Consider the following 23,066-nt stretch of genomic DNA (forward strand, 5'->3'; position numbering starts at 1 on the left):
GAGACAAGGTGCTGCTGTTGATTGTCTTATAGTGTCACTTTTTTAATGTACAAGTTGAAGTGCATATCAGTTTGTACAAGTAAATTAGTAATGAAAACAAATAGATTAACTAATGAGACACAGGCAGTTTTAGCAGTTTGCTTCATATAAGCACAATATACTGGATTCTCATGGGTGCCGAATGTATTGGGTTTGAATCACCAACTGCCTTCAAAAATACTGAAGCCAACCAGCTCCTTCAAATATCACCTGCTTTTCTGTCCAATTTATTGTGTTTGACAAATGAGTGTGATACTGCAGCATTGCTAATATTATAATCTTTTATTTTGTAACCAAACAATCTGAGGCTGGTGCAGTTCAGAGCACTACATGAAGTGTGTGTGTGTGTGTGTGCAGCAGAGCAGATTCCTTACATCATACAATGCATCTGACATTCCAGGGCATTTGTTGATCTGGAATGTGTCAAAAAAGTTCCAGTCACTGAGCACAGGGGGGCAGTAATGCACTGCATTTAGGTTTTGTCAGCATGTGCTCTCTGATGCATTGCAGGAGATAAACATGTACTGCACTTCCCTCTGGTTGTTAGTATTCATCTACTACTGCATGGCCTAACTGCACACTACAAACACAGCTGCAGCTGCACTGGATAGAGCGCTGAAATACGATGTTGAAACTTGGATTTAACTATTATGTGACATTTAGAACATTTTTACTGTGTGTTAATCCCTTTTCCTATTTTCTCAGACACATTTTAATCCCCTGGATATTGTTTTATGTGACTTATTGTCAAAAGAGTAGAGGGCGGTATAAACAGTCCATTTGGTGTTTGGGTGTCCTTTGACAGGGATAAATCGCCATGGTGTTAACCTTGAATCTGCCCACGCCCTGCATGTCTGGTACAACAATCCGGGGACTGGCCCGCTGTGTTCTTGGCGGAAGCGCATTATGGTTCTGTTGGAATGGGCATGTTAAAGCTCCCTGGTGGATTCTCTCTCTCTCTCTCTCTCTCTCTCTCTCTCTCTCTCTCTCTCTGTCTCTCTCTCTCTATCTATCTCCCGCCAAGCTTCCACACGCTGCCCTAGTTTTTAACTCAGCTTCCAAGAAGGCTGAAAAAAAAAGCCGAATCTCGCTCCCCGTCTTTCAGCAGTTCAATGTTTGTTCCCGCTTTCATAATCAGCTCCCTGCAGAGCTCCGGCAAACAGAGAATCTACCTGTGATTAAAGGGGTGCTGTTCACCCGGCTTTTCCAGGTCTGTTTGTGACAATAACTAAACAAAAACATCAACATCTCTGCTTCCAAGCGCAAAGGAAGTCTTCAAATGCACAGATGTAAAGAGGAGCACCAGGGGAGGAAGAGTCAGAGCAGCACTCTGTAGAGAACATTCTTCTATCACTATGACAGCTAATATTTCACCTTGTTTCATTGGAGTCTGCCAGTAACAATTTCATTTCAACTGTTTTCAGACATATAGGAAAGGGAGATTTCAGTTCTCCTGTTCTCTGACAGACAGACAGACAGACAGACATGCAGGGGCAGTAACATGAGCTCCTCTACAGTGGTGGAGGTCAATATGGCTTTTGAACCTCCTTCCTTTCTTGTTTTTTTCCCCCTGCTTGTCACTGACAGCCCCAGGGAGATTGTGAGTAGGGAATCTTACTGAGTCAAATCATGGACAGAGCTATTGGAGAGAACGAGGTATCCGGAAGGATGTGATCTAAACAAAAAGGGAAGCTCCACAGACGGGCTTGTCTGCGTGTGCCAGAAGCATGGCGCTCTGCTCTCTGTCCGTTTGTGTGAGGAATCACAGGGCTTTTATCCTGCTGGAAGAGCTGCTTCCAGCTTTCAGAGCCCTGCTGCAGGTTCCATCATTCTTCACATCAACAAAAAAGACTTGTCAGAGTTGCAGGAAGGAAGTGAGGCCATTGGGATGGAAACTGTAGACCTGCTGGTCTCCTTGCTCTTTCATGACTGAAGAGAATTGTAACCCTGCCTCTGTGCTATGTATTAACCTTGTAAACCCACCATGGGCACAGTGGCTGAGGAAGAGCTGTCTGCAGTACATTTTTGTGTGAGAAAGAGAATCCTCACTGTGCATATGTACAAATGAGACTCTGGAGCTCCACTCATCTACTGAAGTGTTTAATAAATAACAACGTCAACAGCAGCACAACAATAAATGCTTGTTTCATATACATATATACACACACACGCATACATACACACACATATGTATGTATATATATGTATATTGTATACAGACATATATGTGTGTATATATACTGTATATATACATACATTTGACTTTATAAACCATAAATATAACATGCAGTCTTCATAACTTAAAATAAACAATAATTTACAGTGTGAGGAAAGCTGGGGTGCTGGGGACAGGTGAGGGCTGTCAGTTTTATCAGTAAGGCTGTTGCGGCTGCTTGGTCAAACAGCAGGGGGCTCTGCAGCTCGGGGGTCAGTGCCTCCAGGACTTGCGGCTGAGCACGCACACGCAGGCGGCGTTGATGCGGATGAGACGCCAGGCCACCAGGCTCTTGAAGGAGGTCATGGCGAGCACAAAGGTGTGCGTGTTGGTGCAGTATGAGTTCCAGTGGCGGCTGTCGATGCCCAGGCAGCTGGCCCCTGCCGGGCCGGGTTTCCGGGCGCCGCGGCACGTGGTCTCGAAGAAGTACTGCTTCTTGACGATGTTGTTGATGCGGACGTCCGGCAGCACAGTGACCTCGTTGCCCGTGATGTCGGTGGCCTTGGTTTTGTTGCCCACCCAGTTGCTGATGCTCTCGCAGACAGAGTACACCCCGCGGTGTTTAGGCTGCCCGGCACGCCGCCGGGTCCGGGACCCTGCCCGGGGCCCGCCCGTATCCGCGTCGGGCGGGTGGGCGCTGAAGAGCACGCGGGGCGAACGGTAGCGGCGCTTGTTGAAGATTTTGGGGTCCACGGTGGGGATGGAGTCAGGCGACTCGACAAGGAGTCCGTACTCCACCGCGGGCAGCGGGAGAGATGACTCCTCCAGCACAGGGTTTGAGAGGGGGTGCACGCCGAACACACTGGGATCCACAGTGGGAAGCTTGGGCTCAGCCTTTGAGCTGGAGAGGGTAGTTGTGTTGAAGAGTTTGGGGCCAACTGTGGATACAGACTGAGGATTTCTGGAGATGATTTTAGAGTCCGCGGAGGGGATGGAGAGGGGGGTCCTGCTGTGAGGATCCTGACCCCCCACAGGAGCACCTCTCTCTCCTTGTGACCTAGACTGCGTAGGATCTCGCTGGGCCTTTCCTTGAACCCACACCCCCCCTCCCATGTACACTGCAGCCTGGACACCGATCAGGAGGAGCAACACCAGCGTCGTCGACCTCATCAGCACGCTTCCTGCCAAAGGACAACGGAGGAGAGACCGTCAGCACAGCAAGTCACCCCCAGTGAAAAAACATGCATACAAAGCTGAAAGAAATTGGAAATGACCTTTGAAAAAGCTGCTGTTGAGGACATTCAGTCTAATCTCGTGCTTCAGGGTGAGATTAATGTTCTATGGAGAGACACTGGCAGCTTTCCTATGGAATGTGTCCTCTGCTGCTCAGAATTCGCTAGTGGTTTGGAAGGCAATATCATTCCCTGATCAGTTCTTGGACCACATATTTCAGCCACACCACTTGTACAGCATATCAGATGCACAGATTTTATCACCCAGAAGTATTTCATATTGATTTGAGACTGATTAACACAAAAGTAAACTTCAGCCTTTAAAATCTCAAAGGACAGCTACGATTATTCTGGGAGAAAATGAAACCCTGGAAATATGGGTGTTTGTGTGCACCAGACCTTTATATATCAGCCCGGTAAGCACCACCCTTCTTAACACATGGCTTCAGGTACATTTCTGAAGATTTATTAATCTCATGTTGCTGTGACACATCAATGTCAAAAAGGTAACTGTAGCAGAAACTTCTGATGTGTGATCAAGACAGCACTTGGTCTATGACGTACATAACATCACTGTTAATCATGTAGTTTTGCATGGATTAGACAGACCTTAAAGCTTAAACCTTAAGCCCACTTCCCAGACTCCAGCTGCCTTCAAAAAGCAACTGTTTAGCTCATATGAAAGAACACTTTAACATCTTTTCATTGTTGAGAACAAACTTGAAAGGCAGTGGATTTTGCTTGTTGGAAAATAAAGTTTTTGATGGAGATTACACTGGCCTCCCCTCTTGGGTCCTACACTAAAAATTCCACTAATTATTATTTCATTTATTTTACCTTTATCACTTTAGTCTTACTGGCAAAAAATATCTTTTTCAAGAGATACCTCACCAGAAACAGCAGCACATAAAATTTCAGACAATGACACACTTACAACATAAGACACAAGGCATTGTTGTTTAAAAGAAAACATCATTTTGCAGTGAATACAGTCATGATGCTGAAGAGAGGTGTGGTGTCACTAAGTGTTGGAACGTTTACAGACTCCCATTTCATTTTCTGTCATATTTTTGCCCTTAACTTTAAAGTCACTCAGAGAGATGAGCTCCTGTAATTTCATATCTTTCATCCTTCATCATCTGTTATGGCTAAATGCTCATCTTAAACATTCATGTGTCAAATCACAGACTCAAGTCCCGCGGGGGGTAAACAATAAGCAATATGGGTGAAAAGTTCCTTGGATGTTTGCAGGATATCTGACTTCAGTCTTCATTACACTATGTCTGACATCTTGATTATCATCACACTGACACTCATATGATGAAATATGTTTAGGCTGGATGCCCATTGATGAAAAGGCCAGGAGTAGCACTGGAACAGTTATTATCAGATTCCAGTTGTTCACCTACAGCACAGCAGAGGGTGAAGCTAGGGTTCAGATAGGCTTATTATAGACAGTGGAAGGGGACTGTGCATACTGTATTTCTATTTACTTAAATCTTTTGAGCCTGCCAATTATCCACATTTACAAAAACAACAGGACAACAAAACTTTCACATCTACTGTGGGTGAGTAAGAAATTCTTTTCTTTGACACTGCAGTGATAGATGAGGCTCAAACCGACAGTAAATATCCTCCTAGCACGCTGGCGTGACGCTCTGCGCTTGCTAGCCTTTGATCTGCTTCCCACATGTGAAATTGAACATCGATGAGAATGCGTGTTCTCACTGCCAGCCTACCACTGCAGTCCACCCGCGTGGTCATCATTCTCTCAGGGGTCTGGATTGCCTTGCCAAAAAAAAAACATTGCTGTCCAGATTTGCAGTTTTGAAACTGCGAATGATTGCTTAATTAAATCCAAGTTATAGGAATTAAATGGACACAAAATTCTCTCCAAATGTTAAAGTGTATAACTGAACAAACGTGCCAATAAGGGATATACCAGGTACATAGGTGACTGAATGTCAATCTGTGTATTATACCTAATTAAGGCAAGTCACAGGGAAGTTCAGAGTATTTGTTGTGCTTTCCTTCCTGAGTCTGGAAATAAGTCACTGATTCATTCAAGGGACATGGATCCATTTTTACAGCATGGATATATGCATGACTGGATATTCCCTTGTGTTTAAGTACATTTATCACTTATACTGCTGGTTTAGAGAATACGGATTCGCCAACTGCCTAGAATCAGCAGCACTGGTGTTCTTAGCTGTGAAAATACACAAAGCTGTCTTCTTCTGAATTTGTGATTCAAGTTGTCTGAATGAGCAGAGAAACTGCTGCACCCCAGAAAGTGTGGCAGACAGACACCCTCTCCTCTCCTTCTCACCTGTGAAATGTCTCCAGGTGAAGTGATACCCCCCTGTTGGGCTCCTAGAGCAATCGTCCAGAGCAGGCCATGGCCCAAGCATCTGCCATTGGGACCGTTGCCCCCTGTCAATCAAAACATACACACATACACACAGGGTCTATTAACCAGCACACACCACAAAACATCAGTTCAGGATCTGTAAAACAGAACACAAAAAGATGTGTGGCCAAGCCTCTTGCAAACAACACGCTCAAGTGTAATCAGCCAGAAAACCTTTTTTTTTTTTTCACAATGTCAGAAAAGACCCCCTGGATCTACTGAAAACTATTGGTGAAACCAGACACAAGGAAACCTTTCACCAAGACAGTATGATATAACATCTGTGACAACCACTGGAACAATGAAAGCATTTGCTGAAGTTGATCTTTTTTTGGCGGTGCAAACCTACGGAAAATGTTTGATTGGACATAAATTCTATTTACTGAGGAGACATTCACCTTGATATGTTAAAAACTGAAAATTCACTTACTGCCATTGTAACTATAAGTTATTACTACTACTACTAATTACTACTAACTACTACTACTAACTAATTATTATTATTATTATTATTATTATTTACTATTTTACATTACATATAGTCACTAGTTAATATTAATAACGGGTGTCTATTACAATATTAAGAAGAGATCAGTGCTGTAATATTGATAAAGGATGTGAGCAATGGCAGATCATCCACTGCAAGCACGCCAAAGTGGACAGCAGCTGGAACCTCCTACATGTGTAAACAGAGAAGGCAGTAGGAACAGAGATTTGACAGTCCCCCGTGTAATGGCCTCCGGTTGTACCCAGGATTTTCCAAGACAGGAATGTGAAGAACAAATCACTTCACTCCTTTTTGTCGGCACCCAGTAGCACGCCAGAGCGAGGCTTGCGAGGAGAGGGCAGTCACGCAGCTCAAAGCAGCAGGTGCCAGCACTGGTGGGCAGCTCGCTCTATTGAGTGCCTGCCACGAATGAATCACAGCGCTTTGGACCAGAGACATACTGAATTCCCCTGTGGGAAATGTCAGATCTCTCTACTGTACAGATTTTCACCTCAGGCAGAAGAAGGAGTTTGTTTTCATTGACGTTTTTTATTGGGAGGTATAGCTACCCTGCGTCTCTGCACATAAATAAAGTAGTGGCTGAAAAGTCCTTGCCGCATACTGAAAAGAGATATACGCCTTTAATATTCCAGACATCATCTTTTAATTACATCCTCAAAACAAACAACGATTTGGACAACAGCAGGAGTCAGCTTGTGATTAAAGACATTAATTACTTCACTTACTATGTTCTTCCTGTCTGCCTTCAGCTAAATGTTCTCTTATTTCTTGAAATATATTGTCTTATTTACTTTTTTACAGTAATAAATTGGGTATTCCTGTAAAGAAGAGCAGAAAATTATTGTGTTGTTTTGGCTTTTTGTCCCTTTTATTGCTTGTCATTTGGTACATTAATTCAACACCAAGCAATGAAAAGCCACAATTCTAATGTCTGTAACATTATTATGAGGAAAGAAGGCTTTGATAAGGAATGTTTTCTCCATTCTCTCTTGAGCAGCAGCAGACTGCACTTGTATATGGCACATTTGATGGGGGTCCTGCCATGGTGTACTTCTCTCCCAGGCCCCACATTACTGTCAGGGAGTCAGACCACACTAACTGTGGCCAGAAACACGCGGCACCACCACTTCTCTGCCCACGTTGAGCACGTAAATGGGCACGTGGAAAATACAACAATCAGACTGTCTTTCCCGCTGGAGAAATAGTCATCTGTAACTACCAGGAATTAGCAGTAAAAAAAAAACATTGTCATTTGTGGTCAAACAGCGATGGTTCTCAAATTTTGGGCCTGGACCTGAAGTGGGAGGCTGGTACTATTTTATAGTATCATAAAATAAAGCCGTATCTGCAATCATTGTGCAATTATTACATCACCTCTGTGGATTGGTGCTTGAAACACATTATGCCTCTACAATACTGTTGAATGATTTTAGCATAAATTATTTAATTATTTCATCATGTTTTTAAGGGAGCAAGCGAATTAATTCTACCAATGAAGCACACTTCCCTCATTAGTTGGTAATTATCAGTTTGCTGGAAAAATCTTTTTAGTGGCTCAGCCAGTTAAGGTGCTTGTTTTATGCGGGCTTAGTCCTACAGTTCAGACCAGGGTTTGAATCTAGGTTGTGTCAATGACAGTGAATCTGTTCTGCCCCTTCGTCATTGGAACATCCCTATAATATTTACTGATCTACAGTACATTTAATTGGTGCAAATACAGCTGTAGGGTTCAGATCCAGCTCTAGCAGTTAATTGGCTGCTAATTTTATTTTAGGCATAGTTTTTTCCCCAAAGTGGCAGACACAGACAAGCTAACAGTGCGTGTGCACTATTTATCCAATGCCTGGAGCTGTTCAGATCCACCTCACCGTAGGGGCCCTTTCACACTATAATTAATGATCGACAATCTATTTAATGGCTTCTAGCAGAGCCATAGTTTTGCCCCCAGCTTTTCCCTCCCACTCTTAGTTTGTATTTTATAATAAAAAAGCTTAAACACTCTGGGATCTGCTTCTTAATAATTCAGCGCAGAGTTATGACCCTTTCTGATTGATCTGAGAGCTGACATTGACCTTTAATGTAGCTGACCAGTCAGAACACAACAGCACAGATTCCGTGGTGACAAATTAACCATTCAATTCCTGGCCAGTCTCTAGTGTTTGATGAGAGCTTTGCCCTTACAGTCATGGATCTGACTTCTTGTGAACAACCTTAGCAGTAGGGAAGCAGGGAATAGCAGTAGTCACTGAGGGTCCTGCGGTCGACCTAACCTTTTGGTTACCTGAGAGCGTTGGTTCAGACAGCCTGTGGGATAGCTTCATCAGGAGATGAATGCGCTGGACTTCAGGAAGACTTTAGGACTTGTGCTTCCATAAATAGCCATGATTCAAGGAAGCGGACATCTTCTTGTGGCCTTTTATGGAAGCGCAGTTCATAGTTCCAGTTCTGACAGTTATCAGATTCCTGCTCTTTCGCCCCTAAGGAATTCCTCACCCCTCTGTTGTAAATACCCCACTGTGCCGTGCTGCTCATACCTGCGAAGCCTGCGTGTCCCCTCTACATGTTCCTGCACCAATGCATCCAGTTTAATTCCTTGTTGCTGACGGGTTTGGGCCAGTCACACCTCATCAGAGTGATCTACTTTTCCTTCATGCCATAGGGGCACGTCATTGCCGTTAGAGCACGAGACATTCTACAGTCTCCATGAAGATTACACCAGTGAAGACTAGCATACACTGAGTCAACGGTCCTTACAAGGCTAATTTGTAAATGCTTGTTCCATGTGGCCAAAAATTCTCACTTCGCTTGTTGCCCACATAAAACTACCATCAAGGACCATGTAAGCCTATAAATTAGACTGAGGATTTGGCTCCTGGGAAGTAGAGATGTGTTGCATGATTGTCTGTGCATTTTTTTCATACAGTGCACAATTCAGCCTGCCTCTATGACTCCTTAAAAGGTAACAAGAAGTAAAGAGTAGATCCTGACAAACATATTTTCTAACCAAGAGCACACATAGATTCTTCAGAGCAAAAAGAAATATTGTGCGCTCTCATTCTGGAACTTTATTGGAGTTTTTTTGTCAGTGTAGCTAGGCCACACACAATGGAATGGCCACCCACTCACAGTGACCTTGACCTCATCAGTTCAGATGGAGTTGATTCGCTGAATGCCGTCCGCCCCCGACTGACAGCCAATCCGCAGACACAAAGAAGCCCAGGCTGAAGCCTGGAACAGTCCCAAAGCCCCTTCTCCATTCATATGGACTGATCCACCCTATTTGTAACCCAACCCTGTCTTTCAGCTCTTTTTCAAAAGCTGCCAAGCCTTATCAGTGAGATGCTGCTGGAGTTTTGAGTGACACTCTGCTGACCACTCGACTTCGCCGTGGTCGGCGATCACATGGTGTGATTGTGACGATGGCTTTGCACTGACCCCAGCTGACATAGTGAACAGGAACAGTGGGGCAGAATACAGTCCCCTAAAACACCCTCAGTATCTAACCTCCAATGCCCTGTAATAAGGTTACAAAGGTTCTGGAAACTGTACCAAAATGATGACTTGCTGAGCTGGCCATATTTACAAAGGAGTGTGTTGCTTCTCTTACTGACGTTTTTAAATTCTATTTATTTATGGGGGGTTTCCAAAAGGAGAATTTGCAATGTAAATAGCAATTTCCATGGATGATTTCACAAAACGCTACATATTTGCTCTGGCCAGCCTCCTCAAAATGACAAAGGTGGTCTCTGACACTGCAGTTTGTTGTATTAGCTCAAGGAGTGTTTTTTTTTTATGAAATGGGTGTGTTAACACGCGCTATAGTCGAATAAATATCACATTTACTTGTTGTACTTCAGCCCACATTGGCCACTTTGTTCCTGGGGTCATTTCATGTCATGGTGAAACTACGTTTGGAAAATGAATGATCTTAGCTGATAATGAATAAAGTTTTACGCTGAAATTTCAGCTGGCATAGGTACTGTATTATTGATGAAATTAATACCGGCACTCAGCTAAATTTGTGTGCAACAGTATAGTGAATTTGTACTTTTGAGCTCAGTTGATAGCAAGGTGAAACATATTCAGTCATGGCCCTGAACACCTCTGCAATGTCTGGGTCAGGCCTCCAGATATGGGTCTGTATCTCATGATGGATGGGTTGGCTGTAGATGGCAGAATGGCAATTCCCACAATGGCACTACACTTCCTGGATGGTGCTCATAATTTGACATCTGTGCAGCTAATTGCCTGACCCTACTTAACGCAGTTCTTCTAAGACACTGTGGATAAGAACATCTGCCAAACAAATAGATGTTAATGTAAGTATAGTGTAGTATTGTGATGACCAAAGAGCCTACTGTGAGCCAGCTATGATGTGTTATCAGTTACTGTCATGATGGTAAGCCGCAAATATTGAAAGGGAACAAACCAGTCATTATCATGAAGCTGAATAATGTGAGAAATCCATATTTTATATAACCATCGCACAGAAAGACCATGAGAAAAGTATCCTTGTACTTGCATAGATTCAGGGTTCAAGCAAATAAAGAAGGACCAAGTTACAAAACAGCCACACTACTTTATATGTGTGTGTGTGTGTGTTTGTGTCCATATTGCAAGTGGGAAAGGTCAACCACTAGAGGGTAGCGTGGTACAAACAGTCCCTGCCGACCTTGTAGTAAAAGAAAGAGAGTGTGTCTGGATGTCTTCCATGTTGGCTTTTTGATGAATGAGACTGCCCAAGGACGTTCAAGACTCTGCATTCCATAGAGCGCTTTTCATTGGTTACTGTAGCTGTATCTTTGCAAGGTTTACATCTCCATATGTGTAAAGAAGAAGGTTGGGCATGTCGCGACAGTAGGAGCTGAGATACCAAGAGGAACAGAGGGAGTCCCAGCTGCCAAGGAGACAGTACATCCATGCCAACATGTCCATGCACACATTCTTCTGCCTGGAAACAATCTCTCCCGCAACTTGCATCATATACATCTAAGATGCTGTCAAAATATTTTCACATGTGTATACAGACATGTGTGTGCACACATGTGGGCAAACACACACGCACGCACGCACGCACGCACGCACGCACGCACGCACGCACACACACCTGACTGATGAGTCAAAAGGGCCTATGTTTACACTGAATGCATAACACACAGCTGGTGAGATCAGAAAATGGAGAATGAGAAAAATAAGCAGTGCTTTGAGCAGTGCTGGATGAATGTGTATTGTTAAGACGACGCCATTGACTGGCAGGCTAAGAGAGGCTGGCTCATTCTGGGGTTTTTTTAGCATGCAGAATGCGTTTGTTTCCACCACTGATCAGTGCGCCATCTTCCTGTGTGTTTGTGCGTCTGTGTTCTCAAATTTCCTGTATAGACAGCTTTTATACAGACTTAACTGAGCAACAGACCTCTGAGCATGGAATTAGAAACACTGCCAGGCCAAATACTAATGATACCACTTTTCCACATTACAATCAATCAACCTACCAGGTTTAGACAATTAATTGATTAGCTGATGTACAATGACAGTGCTTTCAAGTCAAATTGAACCTTTCCATGCTTACTCCTGAAGTTTTAAAATGAAAATAAAGGTACCCACAGTGCAATACGGAAATGGCAACATATGGTTATACTGAAGGTTATACTTCGAAGTTTCCCTCACATTTTCCCCGAAACCTTTATTTACACTAAGCTAAAGTTATTGGAAAAAAAGTGCAACACATTTTTACAATGTTTAAACTAACCCTCATCCAAGGTCACTTTATCCTGTTCATTTTTTTATCCATGCAGCTGGGTTTACACTAGAGGTGTTCAAAGAAGCACTTTGCTCAAGGGTGTCCCATCACGCATTTGCCAATGGAGAAATGTTTGTTGAGACAGATTTATGCGTATCAGATTTGGCCACTTTACCATGGGATACTCTTGAAAATCTATGTTTCCTGTAGTACATTTTTTGAGGGTGATCTCACAGCACTTTGGGTCTGGAGCCATGATCATGGCTGCTTTTTCCCTGCAGAAGATCTGTTCTACATTGTTTTGTGTAAATGCAGGCCTTTGTTTAGATGATATGAATAAAATTACTTGGGGAAAGGGTGGTCTCAGATTAGGAACTAAGATTGCTCCTGACCACAAGGAATTGCGTGGATGGATCAAAGCAATTTTTTACATTGGCTGAGTTTAGACAATAGAAATAAGCCCAAAATCCATTAAGAAAGGTTATCTCATAGCAAACTGATAAAGTGCTGTTTATTGTACCTGTGAAGTGAATTTGGAAAATAAACATTATAGAACATTATTTGAAGCCACATAAGGGATGTTTAAAATTCAAATGTTTTACTTGATGCCATGAAATTGGAAAAGAAAAAAAAAGATTATTCCAGGCCTTTAATCACAGTTAAGGCAGTAATGTAGAAATTTACGAGGTCTAAACACGACATGTCTTTCTTCCATCTATCGTTTAGTCACCATCCTATTGTTTGCTTGATATGCTCTAACCACATGATGGTCTGTCCTATGGCAAACATTTCATCACTCAAACAAATGCATGCTTGACCATTGCTGAATTTAATGAAAAATTACACATCATGTACAAACTAACATTTCCTCCTGTCATTCAACACCAAATTGTGCAAATACTTGCTACCATGGAGAGGGCTAAGTACTCCATGGCTAGTTGTCACATTACATCCACAAGCCCTGTGGAGTGGCGCTCAACCCTGTCAACAGACAAATGATTGAATGTCAGCGATACCTCATGTCTGGTGCTGACTGAGATCAGGAGTGAGAAACGGATATGTCCGTCCCTATTGTCAGCCATGGCAGGGCGTGGTGGCCAGAGAGAGCACCACAGAGCCCACGCAGTGCACACAGGGCCTTTGGAGACGCGCGGAGGCCATGGGTCAACGTGGGTGTGTGCTGGCTGTCTATTTTCCAAAAGAACAGCAAACAACAGCCTCCCCCCCAGGGAAAAGCTGAGAGCGCTTGAGCCGACTCAGTAATATTATCGGACTAGGGCAGCTGTTACATTCTAGATACACCGTAATTACTGTGTCACCGCAAACAAACATGGTGTGACTGGTATGTAAACACTTACACGCACACGCGCTTGTGTAATTACATAAAATGTCTGAGTGGAGTGTGGCGTAGAGTTTAGGGTAGGTTTAGGAGGGCTGGAGTCAGGCTAAACAAAGAGGAGGTTAAGGGACTCTTACCATTATCTGAACCTAAAGAGCAAACCATTCCAGGCTATTTTCATGTCTCCATCACTCTCATGCGTACAATGGTTAGACTCAGGGTAAATATCCATTCTGCCATGCATTGAACTGTCACACTCCAAGCTACCTCTAAAACTTCTCCCAACACCTTAGGTAGTGTACTGTGTAATACAGTCTGCCATTAGATTGAACAGTTAAGAACAGTTCAATGTACCCCTCCAGGCACTTTAAAATTCAAATCAAATATCAGTATCAGCCCTGTTAAATTGTAAAACAATACATCCGCACACAAAAAAACAAATGCTTACTGTTGTTATTTTCAAATCCTTAAACATTTCCTTTAGGATACAGAATTACCGTTATGTGAAGCGTGTGAATACTTCTCATGTAAGCTAAATTTTGAGTGGAGTTAATGAACTGCAAAGTATAACTGTAATTTTCTTGTTCTTAAATGTTATTTGAGCTACAATACTAAATTTCATACTAAAACACACTATTCATACACATCTTCATGCCATGGTGTTTCATTTCCCCTGTTTGAGGTAAATGTGTTGTGCTCTGATGTGTATCCTCCATTTTCCTGCAAACAACCTCCAAGTCAGTCATCTGAAGTGACAGGTAATCATGGATCCACTAACAGCGCACCAGTGAATATCAGCTTTCAGATGTTAAATCAAATTCTCAGCTGTCAGTCTTGAACAGCCACAGATCTGAAGGAGAACAAGCATAATTAACCCTAAGGAGTTCAAACACAACTCTGCTTTGAAGAGCTTACCCATACAAGCTTCAGCGCAACCTTGACATGAAAAACAGAAAAATTAAAATTCCTCCCTTAGCCACAATTCCATGTGTACTTTCTTTAAAAAAGCGGCATAGCATAAAACTGAAATGCAGAGGTTACCCTGTTTTCCCCTGACAACCTGTTCTCTTCTGTCAGTTTAGGCAATTTCCTCATTACTTTAATCGGGTGGCTATCAAGCAAGCGGTGTGGAAAAACGACATCGGCTCAAAGCAGGATCCAACTGGCACAGCACTTCTGTGATAGCTTAAGGGGATCATGGCCTGAGCACTGTATATGGGTCTGGATGTGAATTAATATTATTGTTAATATATTATATATTATATATTATTATATAATATTGTTAATATTAATATCTATTGTTATTATTATTGTTGTTGTCATCATCATTATCATCATCATCAAAGGCTATACATTCAGTTGCGTGGCAAGTCTAAGAGATAATTGTTCAAAGCCCACACTAATTTTATTTATGAATGTGGTTCAAGCTTGTGTTTTTCCACAATACAACTATTGTATATCTCAATGCCTGAAAACTAAGCCAGGCATTTTCTGATTATTGCGTCAGTAAGTTTCAAAAGAAAAGAAAGAAAGAAAGAAAAAACATTGTAGTCAGTCATAAAACTGCAGTCAAATACTATAAAGGACTGTGCCAAATCCTGGTAAAGTACTTGCAGAAATGTCAAGGAAAGGTATATTCGGCATTACCTTACAGTGCTGTAAACACTACGCGTAAACACAGAAAACACGTCTGTAAACTTTAACTGTGTATCCTACGAATTTGCCAAGGACCATGCCTGGCATGTCTCTCATAAAGAAACGCTGGGATCTCGCATCTTTGTATACAGTGTCACAACAAAAGAGAGGACGTGTCAAATGGATGGCGCCATTTTCATAAACGAAACTGTCGGCCATGGCAACTAGGGGAGCTGATTGGCTTGTCTGTAATTGTTTCCATTCAAGACACTGGACGGTACTACCAACACGTTTGGCTGCAGGCTGCAGCTGTTAGCAAACTGACCCAGTTACTGTTCGCTTAAATAGATTAGATGGACAGCTTGCTGGAACACCTTTGCTGCAGCGCGGTAAGCCATCTGCTCCATAATGGACACAGATTGATGAAGCAGACTTTTTTCCGTCTGCGTTGTGGTGCGGCGCGGGTGTCTTGCAGTGCCAGGGTGTACATATTATTCAAAATTCCCGGAACAGCTTTGGAATTTGGCTATCCACAACCAAATGCGAGGCGTCTGGGGTGACTTCATAGGAAAAAAATAAAAATAAAGGAAATTGTTCATTTAAACATACTGTTCACTCATCAATGAGCCCTGTAATGGACGAGTCATTTACTTATCCAGCTACATATTTTATCAAGGGTTCACTGTAAAAACATTGAGAAAACAAAGTTGATTTCAAGCAGGAGGTACAGCTGCACGTTAAGCATGAATTGTATGGTAACTCACAGCAGGCAGTTGACAGCCATATAGCAGGTGCATCCTGAAATTTATTTAACAGTAAAGGGGTGTTAATGAACTTACAGGCTAGAAATATCACCATTGCCAATTTCCTTGTCATTCATTTTCACCTTTTAAATGTTCTTTTAAAACCATGCAAAGAGATGTATTTGTTACTTTGTTATGAGAGATGAAAATGTACTCTTTTTTTCCATGACGTATGACACAGCAAATGATGAATTGGCTACAACATGGATCCTGGAACTACCTGTGCATCACCCAAACACACTATGTGGACATACAGGAGCAGTATATATGAATTTTCCCAATCTCTTCAAGACAGAATGTGCCCTTTTTATCTATAGCCATCTGTTTTGGCCTTTGCAGCCAACACAGTCTGCAATATTACATAATGGAGGACTTTTTGGCCAGTGGTATCTTCAGGAAGCCATAACCTTTCCAAGAATGAAATTATTTCTTTCTTTATAGTAAACCTTAAAAGAACAAGACTGCAAAAACCTGTTTGCCTCCAAATTTCACTTCTTCTAAAGTCACACAATCGCAGAAAGTACACCTGCAGCATACTACTATAGGCCATGGCTTTAACAAAACAAAGGAAAAACAAACAGCATTTTTGATTTCTTTGTCTTAAGCACAGTCATTACTGTGGAATTTTTATTGATAGGATTGTAGGATAGTTGAATTTTGTACATTTCTATTGTACCTCTGTTTGGAGAGCTATACAGATTACCTGCAGAATATCTTGGCATATCACCTGTTAGTTCAGAGCCAATCAGATGTCATTCTGCTTCTTGCCAATTAGACTTGCTTGAAGGGATTTCTGTCTTTCTGTGTTTTTGATTAACATTTTTTGAACTAATGGCATTGAGGGTTCTGCAAACTTCAGAAGTCAACAATGAAAGGAAAGAGTAATCAAAACAATTATGGTTTTTTTGTACATTCAGAAAGCCTTGATGTCATCCTTCATAGCACTCTGGAAGTGCTGGATGAAAGCCTGTTCTCACATGAACCACATTGTTGTTAATACTAATTTTCACAAAATTTTGAGTCATGACATCTCCGTTAGAAAAAGGCCCTGGTTGCTGTTGTTGCTCAGTGATGTCATTCAGAATGTCATTCCCAATTCAAATTTACAGAAAAAAAGCTTTACAACTGATGGCTTTTTTTCCTGAATGCATTCATACAAGGAGACAGCCATAAAACTGGCTGCCATGCTCTGTGAGAAATCAGACAAATACTCCCTTCATCCACAGCACGGTGTCTATCTTCTGTCTGTTCTGTTTTCTAGATGGCAGATAATCATCTCAGCAGATGTGCAGATTTATGTTACATCCTGTGGTACTGTATACAATGGACTTTGGTAGTTATAAATATTGAAATTGGATCTGTGGTCTCGAGGGGCCTCCTAAATTTTGTCCACAGGACAAAAAATCAGAGATGATTATCTTTCCACAAGTAAAGTAAGCTTGAAATACAGCACTTGTGTACAGCATCTTCCATGTTCTGGTATTTCACATGGTCTAGTCCCTTACCTTTGGATGGTGCTCATCCTTTTTGCCCTCTGGCTGATCATAAACATCACAAAGTCTGCTCACACACAACAGCCTGTGCTCATTAAAAATAATTGTAAACTGTATAATTTCCAAAGCGATCCATGCAGTTCGATTTGAGATTTGAATATATACAAGTAACCATGAAGATTTAATGGATAATTTCACATCTAAGTTTCCAAAAAAAATGTCCAAGAAAGCCTTATTGCTCTGTTCATGTTGCAATTATGGACTCTCAAAAATTTTTGTAAGCATCAAAAATGTAATTGTGGCAGTATAAAAGGGCATGCATAGCCTGCTAAAAGTAGACACCTTTTTTCTGGTTATCACTACAATAGTACAATATTTTGCAAGTTTCTCCTCTTTAGGCTGCATTTTTGGAGTTCTCTGATTCCTTGTCTACAGAATTGTCTCGACTAGGATGTAACAGCTTGGCCTCAGATTGCTCATCTGCTTATCACTACATGCTATGATTGACCCTGAAATGCTCCTGTCTGCATCAAACAAAAGTGGACAGAGCAATCGGATACAAATTGCTGTAAAATCATGAAGTGAACTTTAATATTTACAATAATGTAATACCTGCAATAAAATTCAGTCTACGTGACAGGACACCAGCATTGGTGTGCATGGCCTTCGGATCACCCCTCACCACTGCATGGGGCCTGGCAGCATTGAACTGAAACACGCTGTGATGATTACTCCTCTGGCTACATTATACCCTTGTAAAAATGTGCAGACTTTGCAAAGTGTTCACAAATCACTCATAAAAAAACCCCTACAAACTCCTGAGTAGTTCCTGCTTTTGCCTGCCTTAGGATGGGTCTAGCAGTTTATCTTTAAAAGTATCACACATAAATTCTCAATCAGATGTCAGAGGAGGAGTTTCATCTTTTACTTTCAAAGCTCAGGGAAGAACAGGGGAGGTGCATGGCGTTAAAATCTCCCACGAGTGGAAATCGTGCAATCAAATATGCTTGCACTCTTCTCCACCTTTGTCTCCTTGAAGGGTCACTTGGGATTTTCAGCAGCTTGACTGTGTGTATGGATCCATTATGCATTCTGTTGTCAAGGGTCCCGCCTCACATTAAAAGATCTGCCCCAGAAGGGACCAAATAATCGAAGTGAACTTCCTGGAAATTAAAATGTTGCTCACTGCCCACAAGACCTTGGGACTGGCCCTTTGAAACAGATGTCATAGACATGCCTCAAGCACACCACCTATTCCCTCTGCACACTGAAGTAGAAGGCTGCATCTCATGCATCCACAGGCCTCTCCTTATTCTTATTCCAGCAAACACGGAACAAGACTCATGAATGGCCTTTTTGGGTCTTGGCATACTGTGAGCTTTCGTGTTCCTGGGGGAAATTTTCATCTTTCGCCAGTTGAATAGACAAGCATACTGTTAGAAGGAAGGTCTTTGCTGATACAGCCTGTTTTTATTGTGTGCTACATTCCAACATGTGCGTTCCCCACCTCTGTTTTTCATATTTACCCTCCTCTATATCAGCTGAAATCCTTCTGCCCAATATGGTTCCAATTCTTTACGCCATGCATTTGTTTTGGCTAAGTGACTGTAGTATAGCTAAATGTAGAATGTGGAATACACACACACACACACACACACACACATCTCAGAACATATCATAGTATGACATTTACACTGGCCTTGTATGATTCAATTCTTGAAGATACCATTGTAAGAATCCATGGAATTCATCTCATCATGGGCCTTACAGTACTTTTTTCTGTTGGATCTTTGCTTATTTCAATCGTTGTTGACTTGCCCACACTCAGTGTCAGTCTCATGTTTTTATTATGTTGCCTGAGTGGGCTGATCATTCCTAGAGTGACAATTCTTTCTCTTTTCAGTTATCCACAACATGAATATACTGAAAAAAAAAAACATTGCTTTTACTCATTTGGGTGTAATTATAACTAAAAAGGATACAAAATACATAGGATTTTATTCAGTACATATCCTCTGTGCTTTCATCAGTATGTATTATGAAATGACTTGGAATTATGTGAGAGCACAGCTACGACAATTGACTGACAATAACTTTACCAGTTTTACATAGCATTGTTTTCGTTCCCCCCCACAGGTCTCTGTTTAATAAATCAGTACTGCTAAAAGTTTCAATTTTATATTGACTTATGGGCTGTGATCTGGAGCACACTAGCTATCTAGAAGTATCTTTGGTCCACAGGTTTACATGTTACAGCTCTTATATGAAGTCTCTGGTACCATTCGATCATGCCTCATGACCAGGTCCTCTATTTAAATCTCAGAAGATTCCGCCTGAATAATTAGTCACAGAATCTTGCAAAATGTTTAAACAATTAAGCTCTTCTTCTTTGAGTACAGCACCAGCAGTACCAGCCACACAATTACTTCCCTCCTGAGAAGGTGTAGCTGGGAGAGGAATTTGAAGAGAAAGTTCGAGTGGAGGTGGGGGGGTGTGAAGTAAACACTATGACATCAGTGTCATATGCTGTCAGTGGTAGGGTACATATGTGCAGAGAGATACCAGCCACAGGGAGAGATGAGATTCACTCAGCGTAACGGAGTTGGTGTGTGCGTGGAGAATGAAACCTTGGTCAAACGAAGCTGTGATCCCAAACACTTTCTAAACTGTTAATGCTTCAGTCATTGCAAGAGTGTGCCTGGTGCTCAGGCTTAAGTTTCAATAACTTTTTTTTTACAGGGAGAAAGAATGGTAAATACTTTTGAAATGTTTATATGAAAAAAGTTCACAACCAATAAAAAAACAATACAAAAGTTTAGATGTAGTGCTGCCTCTGCTGCGTGTAGTCATACAAATGAGCTATAAAACTCAAGTTTAATATAAACCATATGCATTAGAACTGTTTAATGACAGCTGTGTCTACATAGCAGGAATGCAGGAGAGGAGAGCTGCCCATGTCTCAGCTGTGTCAGCCTAAATCAGCTTTCATTGAATAACTAAATAGTGCATTGATTTCTTTCATATTACATTCCTCTGAACACACAGAAAAGAAGTATTTTTTCTTGACTTCTCAAAATTCATGAGGCAGTGAAGAACATAAACTGTTGACCTCCTCTATCACACTACTCATGTCACTAATATGACATCTCAGATCCTGCGATGATATATAGTCTAGCCAAAATACGTGGCTAAATTTCAAAAGAGCATGTTTGTTTTTCTTTCTACCTTTGAGGCCGCATATTTTTCCTCTTTTCTCTCCTATTCTTCTGACAGTAATCCGAGGATCAGCCAGAGAAAAGCTGGGGCTTAGGTTACCTTATGATAAACCCATGGGTTGGGGTTGGTGCCGATTTTCAGTGCCTGGTGACCCATACCAAGCTCCTTCCACCCCACGTTGACCCATCAGATCTGTCTGTGGGAATGGGCCCCATCTTTTGTGGAATAAATCTTCTGAAACGTGCTCATACCAACAGATAAGTAGCTCAAACAGCTCGTCTCTCATTCATACACCTCAAGTGTGATCTGCCGAAGGAGCATCCCTTTTTTTGTTGTCAGGGCTCCATTGACGGGTGGCTAACCACTAAAAGCTTGGCTTCGTTGAACAGATGCAAATGCATGGATGAGGTAAAATGGTAAAGGTAAAGTGCACCTCTTTTGGTTGCCTTACGAAGCAGCACTGCTGGAGAGAGGCATGATGGGAATCCAAGAGAAAAAGAAAAAAAAAGAGAAGCAACGTGGAGCAATGGCGGAACATCTGGGAGGCGTACGGTGCGCGTTGTCACCTCATCAGCACCCTCGGGAGCCTCATTACCTCTGCCGGGCGAGTGCACATGAGTGCCTACACAATGCCTGTCTTCAGAAGAGACCCGCAACAATGGGGAACCTTTAATTCAGACTCAATGGGAAACTGGATCCGGGTCATAAATAATCACGTACATCATCGCGGGGGGGGGGGGGGGGGGGTTACTGGCTGCATCCCTCTCGGCGCCTGCATTTCATGTTGTGGAGAACTTTGAACTTGGTCATAAAAAGTCTGAATTCAATTATTTTCACAAGTAATCTCTTATTTCTCTTTTTTCTTTGCAGGTTTATTCAGAAAGGTTGCTCCGAGACAAGGTTGTTGTGAAAGGCTTATTCCCAGCAGATATCACCTGTTAAGATGGCATTGTAGCCTATTGCTGAGTGAGTCCTATTGTTTATTTCGAAAAGGACTGCACTGCAATCCACATGTTCATTTGACATTTTTTCCATTCTTTCCATCAATATTTTTTCCAGTCTTTCCATCAATATTTTCATTAACATTCTGTAACCTGAAAGTAAAACTGAGGTGAAGTGTTCACTTCTGATTCTTTTCCATCTGATATATGAAGAGGAATTCTCTGGCAGCTGTTCCAACCTCATCGTGTGTGAAGCTACTGACTGACTCACCCCCCTAACCCCCCCCCCCCCCCCCTTACCCCTTTGCCAGGTCCAGATGAAAATGATAACTGTGCTATGCACTGAATTCCTCCTCCATGTGAGAGGGACTACTAGCGCTAGTTGTGTAATTGGAGGAGTAGTGTTTATACTGTTGCGTGGAGTGGTGTGTAGCACAAGAGAGTGGAATGGGGCTTTGGGCAGCAGTAACATGATGAGTCTGGGTCCTCTGTTGAGGAGGGGGGGAAGGGGCATGGTGGTGGTGGCTCTCTTCCTAAGAAGATCAGCGCAATGAGTGGGTCCTGTTATAGTCCTGTGACTCCCCTCCTACACCTAAGTTACCATCAGCCAAAGGGAAGTTGGCTACTTGTGAAAACACTGATTAAACTTTAAACTTAAGGTAAGTGGAAACACATACCGTAAACCCTCTGTTGATGGCAGCTTGTTGAGTGGCTGCTTTTGCATTTTGTGATTATTTGAGATTTCACCAAAGCTGAAAGGAATTTGGTGTGTGTAGGTTTAATGTACTTTTTTCTTTGTCAGAAAAGCAGTAAGGATAATTTTATTTTTTACCCAAATAATCTAGCACAAATTGTATAGTTGTAGCAGTAGTGCCAAGTTCTGGAGAACGTTCCCTCACTGACAGGATGAGAGTCGCGACTGTGTCTTACAGCAGCAGGAAAAGAAGAAGAAGCCTCTTACCTCTACTGCACCTCTGCCCTTGGTCCTCTGCCCCTTGCAAGTGCTAAAAAGTCCCAGTAAATAAAAGTATATTCCACCTTGCACAGTAGTCCACGGGTTTATTCACAATGCCAAGCCCAGGAATAAAAGCCAGGTCCTCTTCCATTCACTCCAGCTCCAAGTCCTTCCACTCTTTGGGAAATTGATTGCTCTGAAAGTTAGTCTGAGGAGTCTCAGTGCTGGTCCCCCAGGTCCTAGTGTCTGCCTCGACTGCTCCGCTCTACACTGTACGTTTTACTCTCCTTAGGACTAACAATCAATTGTGCCCACACATGGGAGAGAAAATGAGCACCGCTGGCCCTTTATCTATGCATGTCGCCCCTATATGTTGATGATTCACCTCTTGCGTACAAATTTTCCAACTCAGCCTTTAGATATTTTGTGACGGACTGGAGTGACTCACAAAGGTATGCAGTCAGAGCTAGTCTGGGCTACCTTTCTCTCTGATGGAGTCCTATCTTACTTCACTGCCTACATTCCTGTTCTTAGCCACACCAGCTACGTGGAAGTTTGTTTAATAGACTTGTCATGTTGTGCTCAATGGAATGTCATCGG

The 23,066-nt window shown here is 42.2% G+C and overlaps 1 protein-coding gene across 1 annotated transcript; it reads right to left on the reverse strand.

Moving 5' to 3' along the window:
- Window positions 1-2,371: 2,371 nt before the first annotated feature.
- On the reverse strand, window positions 2,372-22,627 carry LOC118779887 (beta-nerve growth factor-like). The gene is made up of 3 exons (XM_036532209.1): window positions 22,473-22,627; window positions 5,756-5,859; window positions 2,372-3,375 (listed from the first exon to the last, which is right to left on the reverse strand). The coding sequence occupies exons 2-3, from the start codon at window positions 5,835-5,837 to the stop codon at window positions 2,468-2,470; spliced, it is 990 nt and encodes a 329-aa protein (XP_036388102.1). The 5' UTR covers window positions 5,838-5,859; window positions 22,473-22,627; the 3' UTR covers window positions 2,372-2,467.
- Between the last annotated feature and the right edge of the window lie 439 nt (window positions 22,628-23,066).

Source organism: Megalops cyprinoides, chromosome 6 (assembly GCF_013368585.1).
Source record: "Megalops cyprinoides isolate fMegCyp1 chromosome 6, fMegCyp1.pri, whole genome shotgun sequence".
Taxonomy (NCBI): Eukaryota; Metazoa; Chordata; class Actinopteri; order Elopiformes; family Megalopidae; genus Megalops; species Megalops cyprinoides.

Excerpts from the sequence above, each read along its gene's own strand:
- LOC118779887 (XM_036532209.1), bottom strand. The coding sequence starts at position 5,837 with ATGCTTGGGCCATGGCCTGCTCTGGACGATTGCTCTAGGAGCCCAACA. Across the intron at positions 3,376-5,755 it reads CACCTGGAGACATTTCACAG|GAAGCGTGCTGATGAGGTCG; the intron begins GTGAGAAGGAGA and ends GTCCTTTGGCAG.